This window comes from Chiloscyllium plagiosum, unplaced genomic scaffold, assembly GCF_037043375.1.
Source record: "Chiloscyllium plagiosum isolate Xiang-an unplaced genomic scaffold, Cpla_swu_hap1 HiC_scaffold_37, whole genome shotgun sequence".
Taxonomy (NCBI): domain Eukaryota; kingdom Metazoa; phylum Chordata; class Chondrichthyes; order Orectolobiformes; family Hemiscylliidae; genus Chiloscyllium; species Chiloscyllium plagiosum.
This window is the reverse complement of record NW_028270175.1, coordinates 44,029,039-44,047,082: the sequence shown is the minus strand read 5'-3', so window position 1 is coordinate 44,047,082 and position 18,044 is coordinate 44,029,039. Positions and strand designations below refer to the sequence as shown.

Here is an 18,044-nt window from a genome sequence, read left to right as displayed (position 1 = left end):
TTCTATAGGGAAAATGTACGGATGTCAGTACTGTGATGCAGTGTTTGCCCAGTCGATCGAGTTAACGCGCCATGTGCGTACTCATACTGGGGACAAGCCGTATGTCTGCCGAGAGTGTGGCAAAGGATTCAGCCAGGCTAATGGCCTCTCCATGCATCTCCGATCTTTTCACAGTGAGTATTAATGAGGTACTCTGCATTAGCATTATGTTTGAAAGTTGCTATCCTTGCCTCACTGCTGTGCTTTTCATAAAATACGTTAAGGAATGACATAATAAACTAGAGGACCCTGTGTGCCTTTCACATCATGTGCAATCAGTCAAGGTAGCAAAATTGATTGATACTCTCAATTTGAAGTTATATAATCAAATTGATAACTCATAAAGACACAAATGCAATGGTGTAAAGCTTGTGATGTTGAACTTTGTCCACAGATAAATTCAGGCCACTCTGTTTATTCTGACCTTCATTGCTTTCATAAAATTCATGGCCATCACCTTTTGCTCATTTGTAGCTGTCATATGTTTGGTGATTTCTGCTGGTATCACTTTTCCTAACTCTTTCTTGCTACAGTGGACTCAGCCAGGTTATTGACAACATTCTTGTCCTCTGGTGTTTGCTTACAGAGAGATAATGTCTGTTCCACTGCTGCATGAGAGTTCGGTTAAGTAAATGTTTTGCTGACAGCCATGGTAAAATAGGGTTGAATCAGCACAGCTTTGTCAAGGGAGATAATATCTGATAAATCTTTTAGAGTTCTTTGAGGAGGCAATGAGCAAGTTAGACAAAGGTGAGCAAGTGGATGTGATCTATTTGGATCTCTGGAATGCCTTTGACAAGGTGCCATTCAGGATGCTGCTAAATAAAGGCACGAATAGAAGACTGGCTGAGTGGCAGAAGGCAGAAAGTGGGGATAAAGGAGTCATTTTCAGGATGGCAGCTTGTGACTAAGAAGCACTGCACAGGTCTGTGTTGGGTCCACAACTGTTCACTTTAATAATCTGGACGAAGGAAATGTTGCTGAATTTGCAGATGACACAAAGGTGGGCAGGTCATGTTGAAGTGGGGAGGCTGCAGAAGACTTGGACAGACTAAGGGAGTTAGCAAATAAGCAGCAGTTAGAATACAATTTGGAAAAGTTTGTGGTTATGCACTATGATAGGAAGAATAGAGGCATAAACTATTTTCTAAATGTGGAAGGGTTTTGAAAATCTGAAGCGCAAAAGGGACTTGGGAGTTCTACTTCAGCATTCTCTTAACATCAGTTCTTTTGACAGTTAGGAAGGCAAATGCAATGCTAGCATTCATTTCAAGAAGGTTAGAATACAAGAGCAGAGATGTACTGCTAAGGCTGTTAAATGCTCTGGTCAGAATACATTTGGAATATTGTGAGCAGTTTTGGACCGCTCATCGAAGGATGGATGTGCTGGAGTTGGCCGAGGTCCAGAGGAATGTTAGAAAAATGATCCCGAGATTGAAGGACTTACCACATGAGTGTTTGAGGGCTCTGGGTCGTTTAGAAGAATGAGGCGGGGAATCTGATTGAAGTTTACAGAATACTGAGAGGCCTGGATAGAGTGGCCATGGAAAAGATGTTTCCATTTGTAGGAGATACGAGACCCTGAGATCACAGCTGCACAGTGAAGGGGCAACGTTTTAGAGCTGAGATGAGGTGGATTTTTTTTCACCCAGAAGGTAGTGAATCTGTGGAAGTCATTGAGTGTACTTAAGACAGAGGTAGCTAGTTTCTTGATTGGTAAGAGAATCAAAAGTTACAGGAAAAAAGGATAATGGGGTTGAGAAACATATTAGCCTTGATTGAGTCTGCTGTGCCATTCCATGTGCCAAATGGCCTAATTCTGCTCCTGTATCTTACCATGTTATGGATAGGATAATACCTTGCATTTATGTAGCACCTTGAGAAGGGAGATAGTAGTGCAATGGTAACACCACTGGACTAGTACTCTAAAGGCCTAGGCTGATAATCTGCAGATATAGCTTCAATCTCACCACTACAGCTTGTGAATTTAAATTTAAATGATTTGTATATTTGGAATGTAAAGTTTGTCTCTCTAAAAGTGATCATGACATTATCAATAGTCGTTAAGAGTTTCTGATGTTCTTGCTCATTTCCAAATCCACAGCACAGTGGTTCACTCTTAACTGCCCTCTGAAATGGCCCAACAAGGAACTCAGTTCAAGGGTCATTTCGGGACTGGCAATAAATGCTGGCTTTGCCAAAATAACTAAAATAAAGGAAATCCCACAAACTGTCTCTCAAGGGGATTTCCAGGAGTATTAAATTTGACACGCCACCATAAAACTCTGTAGAAGAAGTATGTTGAAGGAGCATCTACAAAGGGCCGAGAGGTGAAGAGATTGAGAGCAAGTACCAGGACTTAGGACCTAAGCACCTGAAGGTGTGACCCCCTATAGTGGAGTGGTTAAAATTGGGTGTGCGCAAGAAACTGGAATTTGAAGATTATTGAAACCTCAAGAGTTGCAGGGTCCAGACGAGATTTCAGGAGATGAGAGGAGCGAGGCCATTGAAAGACCTGAAAACAAAAATGATTTTAAACTTGTGCTGTTGCTCAATCGAAGTTCCTAAGTCAGTGACCATATGGACACTAGGTGAACTCCTGCGCTGTGAGTTGGGATGCTGACTTTGATCTCAAAATGGAAAGCTAGGCGAGCAAGAATCCTGTTGGAACAAGCAGGTCCCACTGAATGGGCTGGAGAGCATTGGAACAGATGGGCTGAAGCGGGAGTGGTGATTGGTAATGATTTGGAGTTATAAGTAGGCAATTGTGATGGGAAGGATATGAGATTGAAAGCTCAGTTCATGTCAAAAAGTTGGGGAGAGTCTGGTTCAGCCTGAGGTGTTGGAGGTTTCAGCCTTCCTTGCATCTTATTAGAGGAAATCTGTTCATTCAATACTGAACATTGAACAGACAGCATGATGAATCTGAATAAGTGGAGATCAAAAGGGATGAATTGAAGAGAACGAAATGTCAGCCTACATGTGGAATCTGGCCTTGTCCCTGGATTGTCACTGAGCAGAGTATGGAGAAAGTGAGGACTGCCGATGCTGGAGATCAGAGCTTAAAAATGTGTTGCTGGAAAAGCGCAGCAGGTCAGGCAGCATCAAAGGAACAGGAGAATCGACGTTTCAGGCATAAGCCCTTCTTCAGGATTCCTGAAGAAGGGCTTATGCCTGAAACGTCGATTCTCCTGTTCCTTTGATGCTGCCTGACCTGCTGCGCTTTTCCAGCAACACATTTTTAAGCACTGAGCAGAGTATACCCATTTTAAAGATGTACAATTTGGTCAGATGTTTTCTGGTTTCAAATTCTGTACTCATTAAGGATGATAAAGATAGTTTAGGCACAGTCACGAACATCTGAGACAGCTGCAGCAAGGTCTAAAAAGTTTTAAAAGGTTTAGAGCATTGCTTCAACAGGAGATCTGTGATGAGGCTTCAGTAAATCTGCCAAAATTAACCAGAAAAGAAATTCATTATCGAAAGTGAACTCTTCATACTCAGAAGAAAAACTTGCATTTGTCTGAGTAGTTTACCCATCTAAGTATTGTGATTACATTCTGAAAGTGAAGCTATTTAAAGTATTTTGACCACATATTTAACAATGAAGGCAAAAATAAGAAATATATTATATAATTATTTTTATGCAGGGAATTTGTTTGGATTTTAGAAGGTTCCGTTTTTTTAAATAACCTGGGGGAGGAGGCTTCAGAAACATAAAACCTGAGAACCCCTACTTGAAAGATGAGTGTTGATGCTCCACAACTCTTTAATCTGAGAAGTCTCATGTAAATTCCTGACCATATCAGACCATCCAGTCTGTGGATAATTGGTTTTTGTTTCAAGTGTGCTCCAACAGTGTTGACCCAAAGGGACTGTCAAAGTTGACAATGAACATCCTGTCACAAATGCAAAAATTCCAGTTGTTGCTTTTTTTTCTGAACTAAAAAGTTTTTACCAACTATTTAAAATTCTTTTCCTTAGTTAACAGCAGTGGCGTAGAGGCCTTCAAGCTGTAAGAAAACAGGAAGAATATTTTAAGTGTTTATTTAATAACTGCTAAAGTTTGACTCCCCCCAACACTATATGGATTGAGCTTAAATGGAATATTAAAATTATGAAACAGGAGTCTCCAATCCTCTTCTAATGTAGCTACTTCTGGGTTTAACAGAGGCAGACTGGGTTCTGTTAACAATTTAAAAACATCAGTGAGACTGGAAAATCTGGCAGCTCAGGAAGACACAGTAAATGTTTCCAGCCCTGTTTGCATGTCAAGTGAGGCTTCAACGTGCACTTAGGTTGCTTTTCCCTTCACTCTGCCCTAACTCTAAGGCAGATCTGTCCTCACCTCACCACACTTGCAGTTGTTGTCTGCCTATCTGGGGTGTGGCAGTGTGCTACCTGCCTGACTGAAATGCATGCCTAACAGTCTGACTGACTTCCAGGCAGAGAAAAGGGGAGACTCCAATATCCTTAACCTGGTCCTATACAACCTTTCCCCCCACCTCCCGCCTTCAAAGGGAGCGCCCAAGACTTCAAAATTAAAAGCTTTGGCTCTATGGTTAGCTCAGTATGCATCAAAACATATTTTCTCACTTTCTTCAGATTCTTTATATTCCAATTAAAAGCTTCTTCACTTATCCTTCACAGATATAAATTGTGATGGGCACCTGAGCAACTGGCTTGTTGGCCTAATATGCTGCTGTTGTTGATGCAGATGTATTTTAGAGTTAGAAATTAACTATTTGAGATTAAGAGGTTTTTGATCTTCATGAAACCAGTTATGCAAATGAGGGCCCATTATTTATTGTTAGCAAAAATCAAAGTATGCTGTATAAAGTAACAATATTTTAATGTGATTCATAATAAATACTTTATCACTTAAGGTGGATGGGATAATCATTTTGGAGCCCCTTGATCATTCCAAAACTGATCAATTGTTCAATAGGACCTCCTGCAAGTTGAGCAAACTTTCCTAAATTGGGACCATCTATTTTGGCTCCAGATTAATAGTGATGGCAGAAATAGTTAATATAAATGAGATGTTTTCTAAAACAAGCAAAATGGGGACAAATTCAGATCTGGCAGTATCTGTAGAGAGAATGCAGAGTTAATATTTTGAGTCCAGTGACCCTTCTTCTAATCTGTGCAGATGTTGAAGACCCATATGATTGTCAGAAATGCCGGATGAGTTTTCCAACCCTAGAGGAGCATAAGAAGCATATCCAGGATGTGCATCCACCTGAGTACAATCCCTGTGACGTTTGTGGCAAGAATTTCAGTGCTCCATCACTTCTTGAAAGGCATATGGTCACGCATATTGGTGGAAAGCCATATAACTGTGACATTTGTGACAAGGCCTATCAGGTGAGCAGTTTGAACACAGATTATGAAAATCAAGTATTAGACTAGGCTCTAACATTTTGAGATTGTGTGTGTTTTGATCATTTGACAGCAACAGTATTTGGAAATGCACTGTAATACCTCAGATATATCAATATCACATTATGTTGACCAATAAAAGTGTCCTTGTCCTTAGAAACCCTCAGGAAAAATTACATTAATTTAACTATCTTTCAGTTTAGATTAGATTAGATGGCTTGCAGTGTGAAACAGGCCCTTCAGCCCAACAAGTCCACACCGACCCTCTGCAGAGTAACCCACCCAGACTCATTTCCCTCTGACGAACACATCTAACACTATGGGCAGTTTAGCATGTGGCCAATTCACCTGACCTGCACATCTTTAGACTTTTAGTTTTAGCAGTAAAATTGTTCCTTATACATAGATCCAAAATGGGAGAACTGAACTGACCTGTCAATCTCATAGAAATGGTGTTTCAAAGAAGTACACTGTATAAAAAGACTTTTGATGTTTTTGTGGATAATGTATTGAGGCTCTGTAAGTGACAGCAGTGCCAGGTGTTATTCCTCAACTGTGTTATGGTGGCTTTTAGACATGGTTGAAGTTCGTGTCCTTGAGCTAGGGAAGGTAAGTATTGACCAGTTATAATTTATATATAGTCAATATAACTATTACATTTCAGTTTTGTAGGATTGTTAAGACAATCGAAAGATTTGTGTTTTATTATTTTGTCCCCATTTTTCAGGTCAGTAATTCACAACTTCATAATGAGCAGGAGCCCTGTGCTATCCTAGCCAGCTGGCTTGGCTATTTGCTTGTGTGTTTGTTTAAGCATATGACCAAGCAATAGAGGTAATCCTTCAACCCCTCAAGTATGTTTCACCTTCAGTAAAATCATAGCAAATCTATTTATGTTTTAAATTCCATATTACCATCTACCCCCAACAATTATTGATTCTGTTTCCTAGCAAAAATCCATATACCTCTCCTTTAAAAATTATGCAATGACAGTTTGGGGCGGCACGGTGGCTCAGTGGTTAGCACTGCAGCCTCACAGCACCAGGATCCCAGGTTCAATTCCAGCCTTGGCTGACTGTGTGGAGTTTGCACATTGTCCCCGTGTCTGCGTGGGTTTCCTCCGGGTACTCTGGTTTCCTCCCAAGGTCCAAAGATGAGCCAGTTAGGTGAATTGGCCATGCTAAATTGTCCATAGTGTTAGGTGCATTAGTCAGAGGGAAATGGGACTGGGTGGATTACTCTTCGGAGGTTTGATGTGGACTGGTTGGGTCGAAGGGCCTGTTTCCACACTCTAGGGAATCTAATCTAATGCCATTGCTACCTTGTGAAGCAGAATGTTTCAAAGTCACAAAGACAACCCCCTGAGAGTTGAAAAAAAAATTCCTCTTCATCTCTGTCTTAAAATAGTGACCTCTCATGTTTAAACAGTGATCCCAGTTCTGAGTCATTCACGAAACAAAACATCTTTTCCACAAACATCTTGTCAAGCCGGTCTGGATTTTACATACTTCAATCCAGTTGCCCTTCTCCTTTTAAACTCCAGTGAAGCAAGCTCAGTCTGTATATCCTTGCCTCAAAAGACAACCTGCTCATTCCAGGTATCAATCTATTAAACCTGTGAACCACATTCAATGCTTTTACTTCCTCCTTTAAATAAGACCACTAAAACATTATTTGAAATGCCCTCACTGATGCCTTTTATAACTGAAGTGTAGCATCCTCACTTTGATGTTTCTTTCATGAGAAAAGATGACCTCCTTAACTAGCATTTTATGATTCGTGCAATAGAACATTTAAATCCCTCTACACCTCAAAATTTTGAATTTGTTCTCAGTTTAATTCTTCTTCAAGACAAAGTGAATAAGTTCACATTTTCTAACATTACATAACATTTCTTTTACCTGCTCTCTCAACGAGTATTTATCTTTATGCAATTTTCTTACGTCATATTCACAACATACTTTTGTATTTTAGTGTCATCTGAAAATTTTGCTACCATGTCTTCACTCTGCTCACACAAGACATTGCTATAAATTGTACAAAGTTGAGGCTGTCTTCCTCTGGGACTCCACGCATCACATCCTGTAAATCAAACTCCAGGCTCCCTTTTATCCACAGTGCATGTTATTTCTTCAAAGAAGTTGCACCACACAAATCCCAACAGTAGACAATCTAACCATCACCCTTGACATTGAATAGTGTTATCATCACTGAACCCCACAATTAATGTCCTTGGGCTTAAAATTGACCAGACACTCAACTGGACTTACCACATAAACGCAGTGGCTACAAGAGCAGGTCAGAGGCTATGAATACTGCAGTGAGTAATTCACCTCCTGACTCACCAAGTCCTGTCCACAAGGCACAAGGTACACTCTTTCAACTTCGTAACACCTACCCCCTAAGAAAAAATGAACCATCATAATAAAATTATAGCTTCATTTTTTTTCTAAATCTTAAAGCCATTATTAAATACATATGGCATTAATCTAAATTATACCTCTCATGTTAATTCTGCACACCGATATAACTTTGGAATTGGTATATTCCAATCTTGTCTACACCTTTCCTTTGAAATCCACAATAACACATCTGCAATAACATTTTTATGACCTGCAACATGTACAATTTGTAAAGTAAAAGTATGTGACGTAAGACTTCAATTAAATAGTCTCGTATTTTTGTCTTTAAATCTTTCCAAAAATGTGAGGGGGTTGTAGTCTGTGTGCGTAACTGTCTCTGAAACAATGTTCGTCACATAAACATTTAAATGTTGTAAGGCCAGTACCAAACTCAATAACTCTTTCAATGGTGGAATATTTTCTCTGGTGGATATTGCGTTTCTTTGAAAAGTAGCCAGTTGGCTGTTCAAGAGATGCTGTATTGATCTACCTGCATCATTACAGCTCCAACTCCAAGAGTGCTCGTATCGATTGCAATGTTAAAGGATTTCAAAAGATTTGGTGTAGCTAAAACTGGTGTGGAGACTGTTAAATTCTCAAATGCCTCCTGGCATTGTTCTGTCCCCCAAAATTTTGTGTTCTTCTTTAGTAAATCAGTCAACGGTGCTACCACGCTACTGACGTTTGATACAAACTTCCAATACAATCCACTCAGTTGCAAAAATTGAAGCACCTCTTTCTTCGAGGATGGTCATGGAAATTCTTCAGTGGCCTTCATCTTCACGTTCCTTGAAGTCATCCTTCCATGTTTGTTATGTTCCAGGAACGTCACCTCTGCCTTCACGAATTCTGTTTTCTTTAAGTTTATTACCAGTTTTGCTTGTCATAATCGTTCAAAGAACCCTGCCAGTTGTACCATGTTATCTCTCCATGAGTAGCTAAAGATCATTGCATCATCAAGATAAATGGCACACTTACTTAATCCGGCCACAACCTGGTTCATGAGTCTTTGAAATGTGGCTGGTGTGTTCTTCATTCCAAAGGGCATCACTTTGAATTGATATAGCCCATTTGAGGTTATATCAAATGCAAACAAACGCAAAAACCTATTTTGCTTTCTCTGATAAAGATACTTGCCAGCAACCACACACTAAGTCCAACTTCATTTTGTAAGTGATTTGTCCAACTTTCTCTCTACAGTCCTCCAACCTTGGTATCGCGTAGGAGTCTGATTTAGTTACAGTGTTGACTTCTGATAGACCACACAAAATCGTTGAGTTCAATCAGGTTTGGGAACTGGAATGATCGGCAAACTCCACTCACTCCGACTCGATTTGATGAGGTCTCCATTGAGCATCCTATTCCGTTCCTTCCAGACCCGTGCGGCTTTGAGAGGATTAAGCCTGTAGGGGTGTTAAGAACAAAGAATGTTACAGCGCAGGAACAGGCCCTTCGGCCCTCCAAGCCTGCGCCGATCCATATCCTCCATCTAAATCTGCCGTCTATTTTCTCAGCATCTGTGTCCCTTTGCTCCTTGCCCATTCATGTCTCTGTCTAGATACATCTTAAATTACGCTATCATTCCTACTCCTACCACCTCAGCTGGCAACACACTTCAGGCACCCACCACCCTCTGCGTAAAGAACTTCCCACGTATATCATCCCTAAACTTTTCCACTCTCACTTTGAACTCATGACCCCTAGTAATTGAGTCTTCCACTCTGGGAAGAAGTTTCCTGCTATCCACCCTGTCTACATCTCTCATGATTTTGTAGGCCTCAATCAGGTCCCCCCGCCACCACCTTCTTTCCAGTAAAAATAATCCTAATCCACTTAACCTCTCCTCATAGCTAGTGCCCTCCATACCAGGCAACATCACGATGAACCTCCTCTGCACCCTCTCCAAAGCATCCACATCCTTTTGGTAATGTGGCGACCAGAACTGTACTCAATATTTCAGATGTAGCCAAACCAATGACTCATTTTTTTCTCAATTTGATAGCGACCACTAAACCCGGCTTTGAAGGAACCTCCTACCATTGGTAACAATTCTAATATGTCATCCCCACAAGAAAACGTCTGAGTTTGAGTTTTCCATCTGCCTCCTGCTTCACTCTATCCTCTGCCTTCTAAGTGCTGTTTAGCTAATTCGCCAGGTTTAATCTCTCCATCACTTCATACATAATCCAAGTGTGAGATCTCTGACTTCGGTCCTATCAATTTTTCCTTAATTAGTTTCATGGGCTCTCTCACTTTCATGTCTGATTATGAATTCAAAGGGAGCAAACTGAGTAGGTTTGTTTGGGGCATCTCTAATGGCAAACAATATAAATGGGATACCTTTATCCCAATCATTCGGGTAATCCTGATGGTAAGCTCTTAACATGGTCTTCAGAGTCTGATGCCACCTTTTCAAGACTCTCTGGGATTCGGGATGGTACGCACTTGATTGAAGTGCTATTGCCTAAGCTATCCATGACTTCCTGAAGTAGTTTAGCAGTAAAATTAGATCCTTGGTCTGACTGAATCTCCCTGAGCAGCCCATACCAGGTAAAGAAAGCTACCAGCTCCTCCTCCACCCTTCTTGCCTAACACTCCATTATGGAATTACCTCTGGACATGTGCTAGACATATCCAGTATGGTTAGCAAATACTGGTTCCCACTTCTAGTTTTAGGGAGGGGACCTACACAATCAATCTTAACCCATGTGAAAGTTTCTTCAAATGTGGGAATTAGCAACAAAGGTGCTGGTTTTATCACTGATTGTGCCTTACCTACTATTTGGCATGTATGGCATATACGGCAAAATTGAACCTGTCCTTGTGCAGTCCAGGCCAATAGAAGTGCATTTGTACCTTAGCCGGAGTCTTCCTTACACCTAGGTAACCTCCTCCTGGTAATTCATGTGCTACCCACAACACTTTCAGTCTGTAGACAACCGGCAACACAGGCTGGTGCATGTCCGCCCATTTCTCAGCTGCACTGACCTGCCATGGTCTTCATTTTCGCCTTAGGATTCTACCTTTAAGTTAATAACCCTTGTGAGTTTTTTTTTAATCCAAGTATGCATCATGATATAGTTTTTTTATTGTCTCATCTTTTTATTGTAAGTCCATTCGCCTTTCAGGAATACAGACCTCTACCTGACCTTCCACCTGTTCAGGTTTTGCCTATACTATTACATTAAACAGGGTGTCCGCTAACTGAACCTCAACTCCTTCATCTTTCTCTTTAGCTTTTCCTTCTTGCTATAATTTATGACAGTGGGATCCTGTTACACTGGAATTTTTCCAGATTGTATAGTATTTTTCTTTCAACTCCTCAGTTCCCTGGTTTTCCTTTGGCTTTTTCACCACAAGGGGCATTACTCCCATCTTGGATCCTGCTAGGTCGTTCCCAAGAACAAACTGTATTCCTGGAACTGACACTCTGTCAATCACTCTCACTGTTACTTCTCCAACTTTGATTTGGCTCTGCAACCTGATCTTACACAAGGCAACACTAAATTTCTGTCCACCTACTTCACAGATTATCACCCTCTCAGGTAACATGTCAGAAAGAGTGCAAATACTCTCCTCTCTTACTATTAGAGACTGACCAGCTCCTAGACCTTACAAAAATTGTGACTTCTTTCCCTTCTCCCCTTGTTCTTCCTGAGTAAACTTTACCCACAGAGGTGAAATCTTTACAGAGATTGGGCACTAACTCATTACCCAGCCCCTGCCGAGGCTGTGCAGTTACCTGCAGCACTTCAGCCTTTCTTGGAGTTTCCTTTTACTACTTCCATTAATCCCACAGGCTTATCCTCTTTTATCACATCTTCTCTCCCCCCCCCCCCCCCCCCCCCCACAATGCTCTTCTCAATAACCGAGTTTTGAGAAGATTTGATATTTTTCACAGGAAATGAACTCACCACAGGAGAAGACATCACCAATCCAAAGACACCCAAACATGTAAATAGAAAGAAGGAGTTATCAATAGTGCTTTGCCAGGAGGCCCACTGAAGATGTTACCTAGTAGGGTGACGAAATGTCTGGAAATGAACCCTCCAGCTCAGCGAGCAAACTTGCACCCAGATTCTCAACAACGAGCAGTGGTACTTTACGGGTCCCACCTTAGCACAGTGAAAACAACCTGAGGCTTTTCACCCTCTTGGGCTTCATTTTTCACTTGTGATAAGCTGTTTCCAGTGAGATCTCTACTTTATAGTAAAGTATCTCCCCATCTCCCAATTTCAAATCCTCATGGAATGAAACTTCTATCTTATACACCAAGGCATATTCATCTGCCATCTCTGCAGCATTTCTCACTACTTGAACTTTCTGTTTATTCACTTGAATTCTTTTCACCCCTGTAAGCATTCCATGAATTCCCTTTCTTTGGATCCACTGGCAACATTATTTACCCAGTCCACCTGCATATTGAAGTCTCCCATGATCACCGTGACCTTGCCTTTCTGACATGCCTTCTCTATTTCCCGGTACATGTTGTGCCCCTAGTCCTGACCACTGTTAGGAGGTCTGAACATAACTCCCACTATGGTTTTTTTGCCTTTGTGGTTCCTCAATTCTACCCACACAGACTCCACATCATCCGACACTATGTCATTCAGTGCCATAGATTTAATTTTGTTCTTAACTAACAAGGCAACCCCGCCCCCTCTGCCCACCTCCCTGTCTTTTCGATAAGTTGAAAACCCTTGGATGTTTAACTGCCAGTCCTGACCCCCCTGTAACCACGTCTCTGTGATGCCACCACATCATAATCATTCACGATTATCTGTGCCATTAGTTCATCTGCTTTGTTGCGAATGCTACGAGCATTCAGGCAAAGTGCCTTAATATTAACTTTCTTATCATTAGAGATATTGGAAGTCATAAGATGTCCTAAGTTATCCTTCCTTTTTGCTGCATTCCCAGTCTGCCTCAAGTTTAAATCTGCCTGCACATATGCTATCTTGCCACTTATCTTTCCATTTAACTCCATACTCCCTGTCGTTTTCACTTTCCCTTCCCCCCCCCCCCAACTCAGAAGTTTAAAGTCCTACTGACCACCCTATTTATCCTCTTTGCTCGAACATTGGTATCTGATCGGTTCAGGTGGAGACCGTCCCAACGGTACAGATCCCTCCGGTTCCAAAACTGATGCCAATATCCCATGAAGTGGAATCCCTCTTTCCCACACCAATCCCTAGTAGCAATCTCTTTTGCTCAGCTAAGAACCTTCTCTCCCTTTCTTTATCTTCTAACTCCTGCTACTTCATCTGCAATTGAATTTCAGCTATTTCCAAAGATTCAAATGGCCTTTCAAGCACAATGAAATGTTCAGCTATTTCGGTAATAACCTCATCTTTTCTTCGGTGACATGTACAATTCCAGCTACAGCTTGTCTGTCATTTGTCGCAGCTTTTCCTTGCTCACCTTTCGTACAACTCCAAAAGTCACTTCTTCCACCCTCAGAAAACATTTAGTAACTGAAAGTGCCATTTCTCTCACTTTATTCTATCCAACTACAAGTAGCCAAAATTAAACAGACTTTTCTCATCTAAGTTTTAGTTAAAGATTGTAGACACTAATTGCCAAGTGTGTTTAAATCTGCTGAGACCGTTCGTAACCCAAATCTGTCCCAATCCATTGAGGTCCTGGGCTTGATCCATCCAGATCCATCTAAACTTGTCCATACAGTGGCTCAGTGGTTAGCACTGCTGCCTCACAGCACCAGGGTCCCACATTCGATTCCAGCCTCAGGCGACTGTCTGTGTGAAGTTTGCACATTCTCCCCGTGTGTGCATGGGTTTCCTCTGGGTGCTCCGGTTTCCTCCCACAATCCAAAGATGTGCAGTTTAGGTAAATTGCCCATAGGTGCATTAGTCAGGGGTAAATTTAGGAGAATAGGTCTGGGTGGGTTACTCTTCGGAGGCTCAGTGTGGACTTGTTGGGCTGAATGGCCTGTTTCCATGCTGTAGGGAATCAAATAGAGACCTGTCCAAATCCATCCAAATTCTAGATGACGAGCCCCCAAACTGTTATGATGCAGAAGTCGATTCCCTCTGCTACTTAATCTAAAACACTGCCTCCACTATCAACGCTCTGTAGCAAGTGTATTGTCTTCAGGATGCACTGCAGAAATTCATCCAGAATCCTTAGACAGCACCTACCTAACCCACAGTTAATTCCATCTAGAAGGGCAAGGGCAGCAGATACACGGGAACACCACCACCTGCAAGTTGCCCTCCAAACCACTTACCATCCTGACTTGGAAACAAATTGCCGTTCCTTCACTGTCACTGTGTCAAACTGCTGGAATTCCTTCCCTAAGGGCATTGTGGGTCATGTGGACTGCAGCGGTTTAAGAAAGCATTTCACCACCACCACCTCAAGGGCAACTAGGGGCAGTCAATAAATGCTGGCGAGCTGGTGATTTCCATGTCTCACCCAAATGAATAAAAAAGTAAATTGGTTAGACGTGATTTCCTTTTCACAAAACCACACTAAGTCTTCCCAATTACCGTGGGTTTTTTCTGGCCAGCTGTAATCACCTCAATGGTTGATTTCTCCATGACAAATATCAAGCTAACTTGGCCAACAGTTTTCTGTTTGTTTGCCTGCTTCGCTTATTTTTTTACTGTGGAGTTTTGGACATGAGACAGTCTTATCCTGCTGATACGTAGAATTTTCAGCGGTGATTATTGAGCAGTGACCAGGAGTGCTCCCTTCTCAAATGTGCTTAAACCCCCTTGAGCCTCAGAGGTCTGAGGGCTGTTACTGAGCACAGGCTGACACAGATATAGATATCGAGCATTTATCCCTCTGATCTTGCTGAGTGCTGACTATTATAGCAACTGATTACAATTATGGACTGAATCTTTGAATACCATTGCTATTTATGTTGCATAAATTATTTGTGTTTCGCAGTCAATGTTTTATGTCGTTGGTCTAATTTGGTTAAATGTGGCAGAAGAGGGAGAGGAATAGTCTGTCTTTTTTTTAGTGGCATTCATTTGTGATTAAGAATGTTTGCTGAACCAGTGAGAATTTCCATGTTTGTCAGGAAGTGCAGCAGATGTTCTTGGTCCATTTGAAGAGTGCTGCTCTTTAATTGAGAAACTGGGAGCTGTAGCCTGATGCTGCAGATTATTATAGTGTACTACTATAGTCTGGGTAATTTACTGTGCTTAAGAATGCACTCATCATTGGATAAAACCACAGAATGTAGAAGGGCAATATGCAGGGCCCAACAGAGGTCTCATGGATTAAATGCCAAAGCCTCACTATGTTGAAATCTCAGCCGACTGAAATATATATTGAGAAAGGTGGGGATGTTTGCTGATGTTTGTATAATGTTCATCGCTGTTCCCAATCCTAAAATACCGAAGCAGTCTGTGTACAGCTGGACCTGGATGATGTTCAAGCTTGGACTAATCAGTGCAAAATAACATTTGTGACCCACAAATGCTCAGTAGTGATTAACTCAGAATAGAATTTAACCATTATTTGTTGACATTCACTGAATCACCCATTGTCAATATCCTGAGAACTCCCAATGATCAGAAACTGAACTGGATCACTCATTTGCATATTGCAACTTCAAGTGCAGGTTAGAGTTTAAAAGTTCTGTACCATGCAATTGGTACAGAATTACATCTCCAAACTCTTCAATGACTCTTCATCTCAGGAGGAGGATCTGTACAGGCTTTTTTTGTTAATTTCTGGAATGTGGCCGTTGCTAGCTGGCCAGCATTTATTACAGTGACAGAAAGGACTTGTCTACTGAGGTAGTGTAGGCTGAAGTTAGAAACAGGAAAGGAGAGGTCACCCTGTTGGGAGTTTTCTACAGGCCTCCAAAAGATTCCAGAGATGTAGAGGAAAGGATAGCAAAGATAATTCTGGATAGGAGTAAGAGTAACAGGATAGTTGTTATTGGGGGTCTTTAACTTTCCAAATATTGATTGGAAATACGATAGTTCAAATACTTTACTTGGGTCAGTTTTTGTCCAGTGTGCAAGAGGGTTTCCTGACACAGTATGTAGACAGGCCAGCAAGGAGCGAGGCCACATTGGATTTGGTATTGGGGAATGAACCCAGCCAGGTGTTAGATTTGGAGGCAGGTAAGCACTTTGGTGATAGTGACCACAATTTAGTTATGTTTACTTTTGCGATGGACAGGGATAGGTATATACCGCAGGGCAAGAGTTATTGCTGAGGGAAAGACAATTATGATGCGATTAAGCAAGAGTTAGGATGCATAGGATGGGGGAGAAACTGCAGGGGATGAGCACAATTGAAATGTGGAGCTTATTCAAGGAACAGTTACTACGTGTCCTTGATAACTATGCAGTCAGGTGGGGAGGAAGTGGTCGAGTGAGGGAGCCATAGTTTACTAAAGAAGTTGAATCTCTTGCCAGAAGGAACAAAAAGACTTACATTAGGATGAGATGTGAAGGCTCACTTAGGATGCTTGAGAGTTATAGGTTATCCAGGAAGGACTTAAAGAGAGAGCTAAGAAGAGCCAGGAAGGGGACATGAGAAGTCGTTGGCAGATAGGATCAAGAAAAACCCTAAAGCTTTCTGTAGGTATATTAGGAATAAAAGAATGGCTCAAGAAAGATTAGGGCCAATCCAGGATAGCAGTGGGAAGTTGTGCATGGAGTCCAAGGAGATAGGGGAAGCGCTAAATGAATATTTTGCATCATTATTCGCACTAGAAAAAGACAATGTTGTTGAGGAGAATACTGAAATACAGGCTACTAGACTAGACTGGCTCGAGGTTCACAAGAAGGAGGTGTTAGCAATTCTGGAAAGTGTGAAAATAGACAAGTTGCCTGGGCTGAATGGGATTTATCCTAGGATTCTCTGGGAAGCCAGGGAGGAGATTGCAGAGACTTTGGCTTTGATCTTTGTCATTGATTACAAGAATAGTGTCAGAAGACTAGAGGATAGCAAATGTCCTCTTGTTCAAGGAGAGTAGAGACAATCCTGGCAATTATAGGCCAGTGAGCCTTACTTCAGTTCTGAGTAAAGTGTTGGAAAAGGTTATAAGAAATAGGATTTATAATCATCGAGAGAGGAATAAGTTGATTAGAGATAGTCAACACGGTTTTGTGAAGGGTAGGTCGTTCCTCACAAATCTTTATTGAGTTCTTTGAGAAGGTGACCAAACTGGTGGCTGAGGATAAAGTGGTTGATGTGATGTATATGGATTTCAGTAAGTCGTTGATGAGCTTCCCCACAGTTGGTTATTGCACAAAATATAGAGGCATGGGATTGAGGGTGATTTAGTGGTTTACATCAGAAATTGGTGAGCTGAAAGAAGACAGTGTGGTGATTGATGGGAAATGTTCATCCTGGAGTTCGGTTACTAGTGGTGTACCACAAAGATCTGTTTTGGGGCCACTGCTGTTTGTCATTTTATAAATTACCTAGGTGAGGGCATAGAAGGATGGGTTAGTAAACTTGCAGATGACACTAAGGTCAGTGGCATTATGGATAGTACTGAAGGATATTGCAGTTTGCAGAGGTACATAAGCTGCAGAGCTGTGCTGAGAGGTGGCAAATGGAGTTTAATGCGGAAAAGTGTAAGGTGATTCACTTTGGAAGGAATAACAGGGATGCAGAATACTGGGCTAATGGTAAAATTCTTTCTATTGTAGATGAGCAGAGAGACCTGTGTCCATGCACATAGATCCCTTGAAAGTTGCCACCCAGATTGATAGGGTTGTTAAGAAGGCATTTGGTGTGTTAGCTCTTATTGGCAGAGGGCTTGAGTTTCAGAGCCACAAGGTCATGCTGCAGCTGCAGAAGACTCTGGTCCAGTCACATTTGGCATATTGCATACAATTCTGGTCACCGCATTATAGGAACGATGTGGAAGCTTTGGAGAGGGTTCAGAGGAGATTTACTAGGATGTTGCCTGGTATGGAGGCAAGATAAAAACAAGGACTGCAGATGTTGGAAACCAGAGTCTAGATTAGTGTGGTGCTGGAAAAGCACAGCAGGTCAGGCAGCATCCGAGGAGCAGGAATATCGACATTTCAGGCAAAGCCCTTCTTCAGGAATAGAGGCAGGGTGCCTGCAAAGTGGAGAGATAAGTGAGAAGGGGCTGGGTGTGGGGAGAAAGTAGCAAGGTATGGAGGGAAGGTCCTATGAGCAAAGGCTGAGGGACTTGAAGCTGTTTTCACTAGAGAGAAGAAAGTTGAGAGGTGACTTAATTGAGACATATAA

At 41.7% G+C, this 18,044-nt stretch overlaps 1 protein-coding gene across 7 annotated transcripts in view; it reads left to right on the top strand.

Annotated features, from left to right (window-relative positions):
* The window catches only part of zbtb40 (zinc finger and BTB domain containing 40), a 114,542-nt gene that overhangs the window by 70,299 nt on the left and 26,199 nt on the right, over window positions 1-18,044 (top strand). For all 7 annotated transcript variants that reach the window (XM_087980651.1, XM_087980655.1, XM_087980649.1 and 4 more), the window contains 2 exons: window positions 9-173; window positions 5,192-5,406. In XM_087980651.1, the coding sequence (XP_087836777.1) occupies window positions 9-173; window positions 5,192-5,406 (380 nt within the window). The remainder of the gene's footprint in view (window positions 1-8; window positions 174-5,191; window positions 5,407-18,044) is intronic.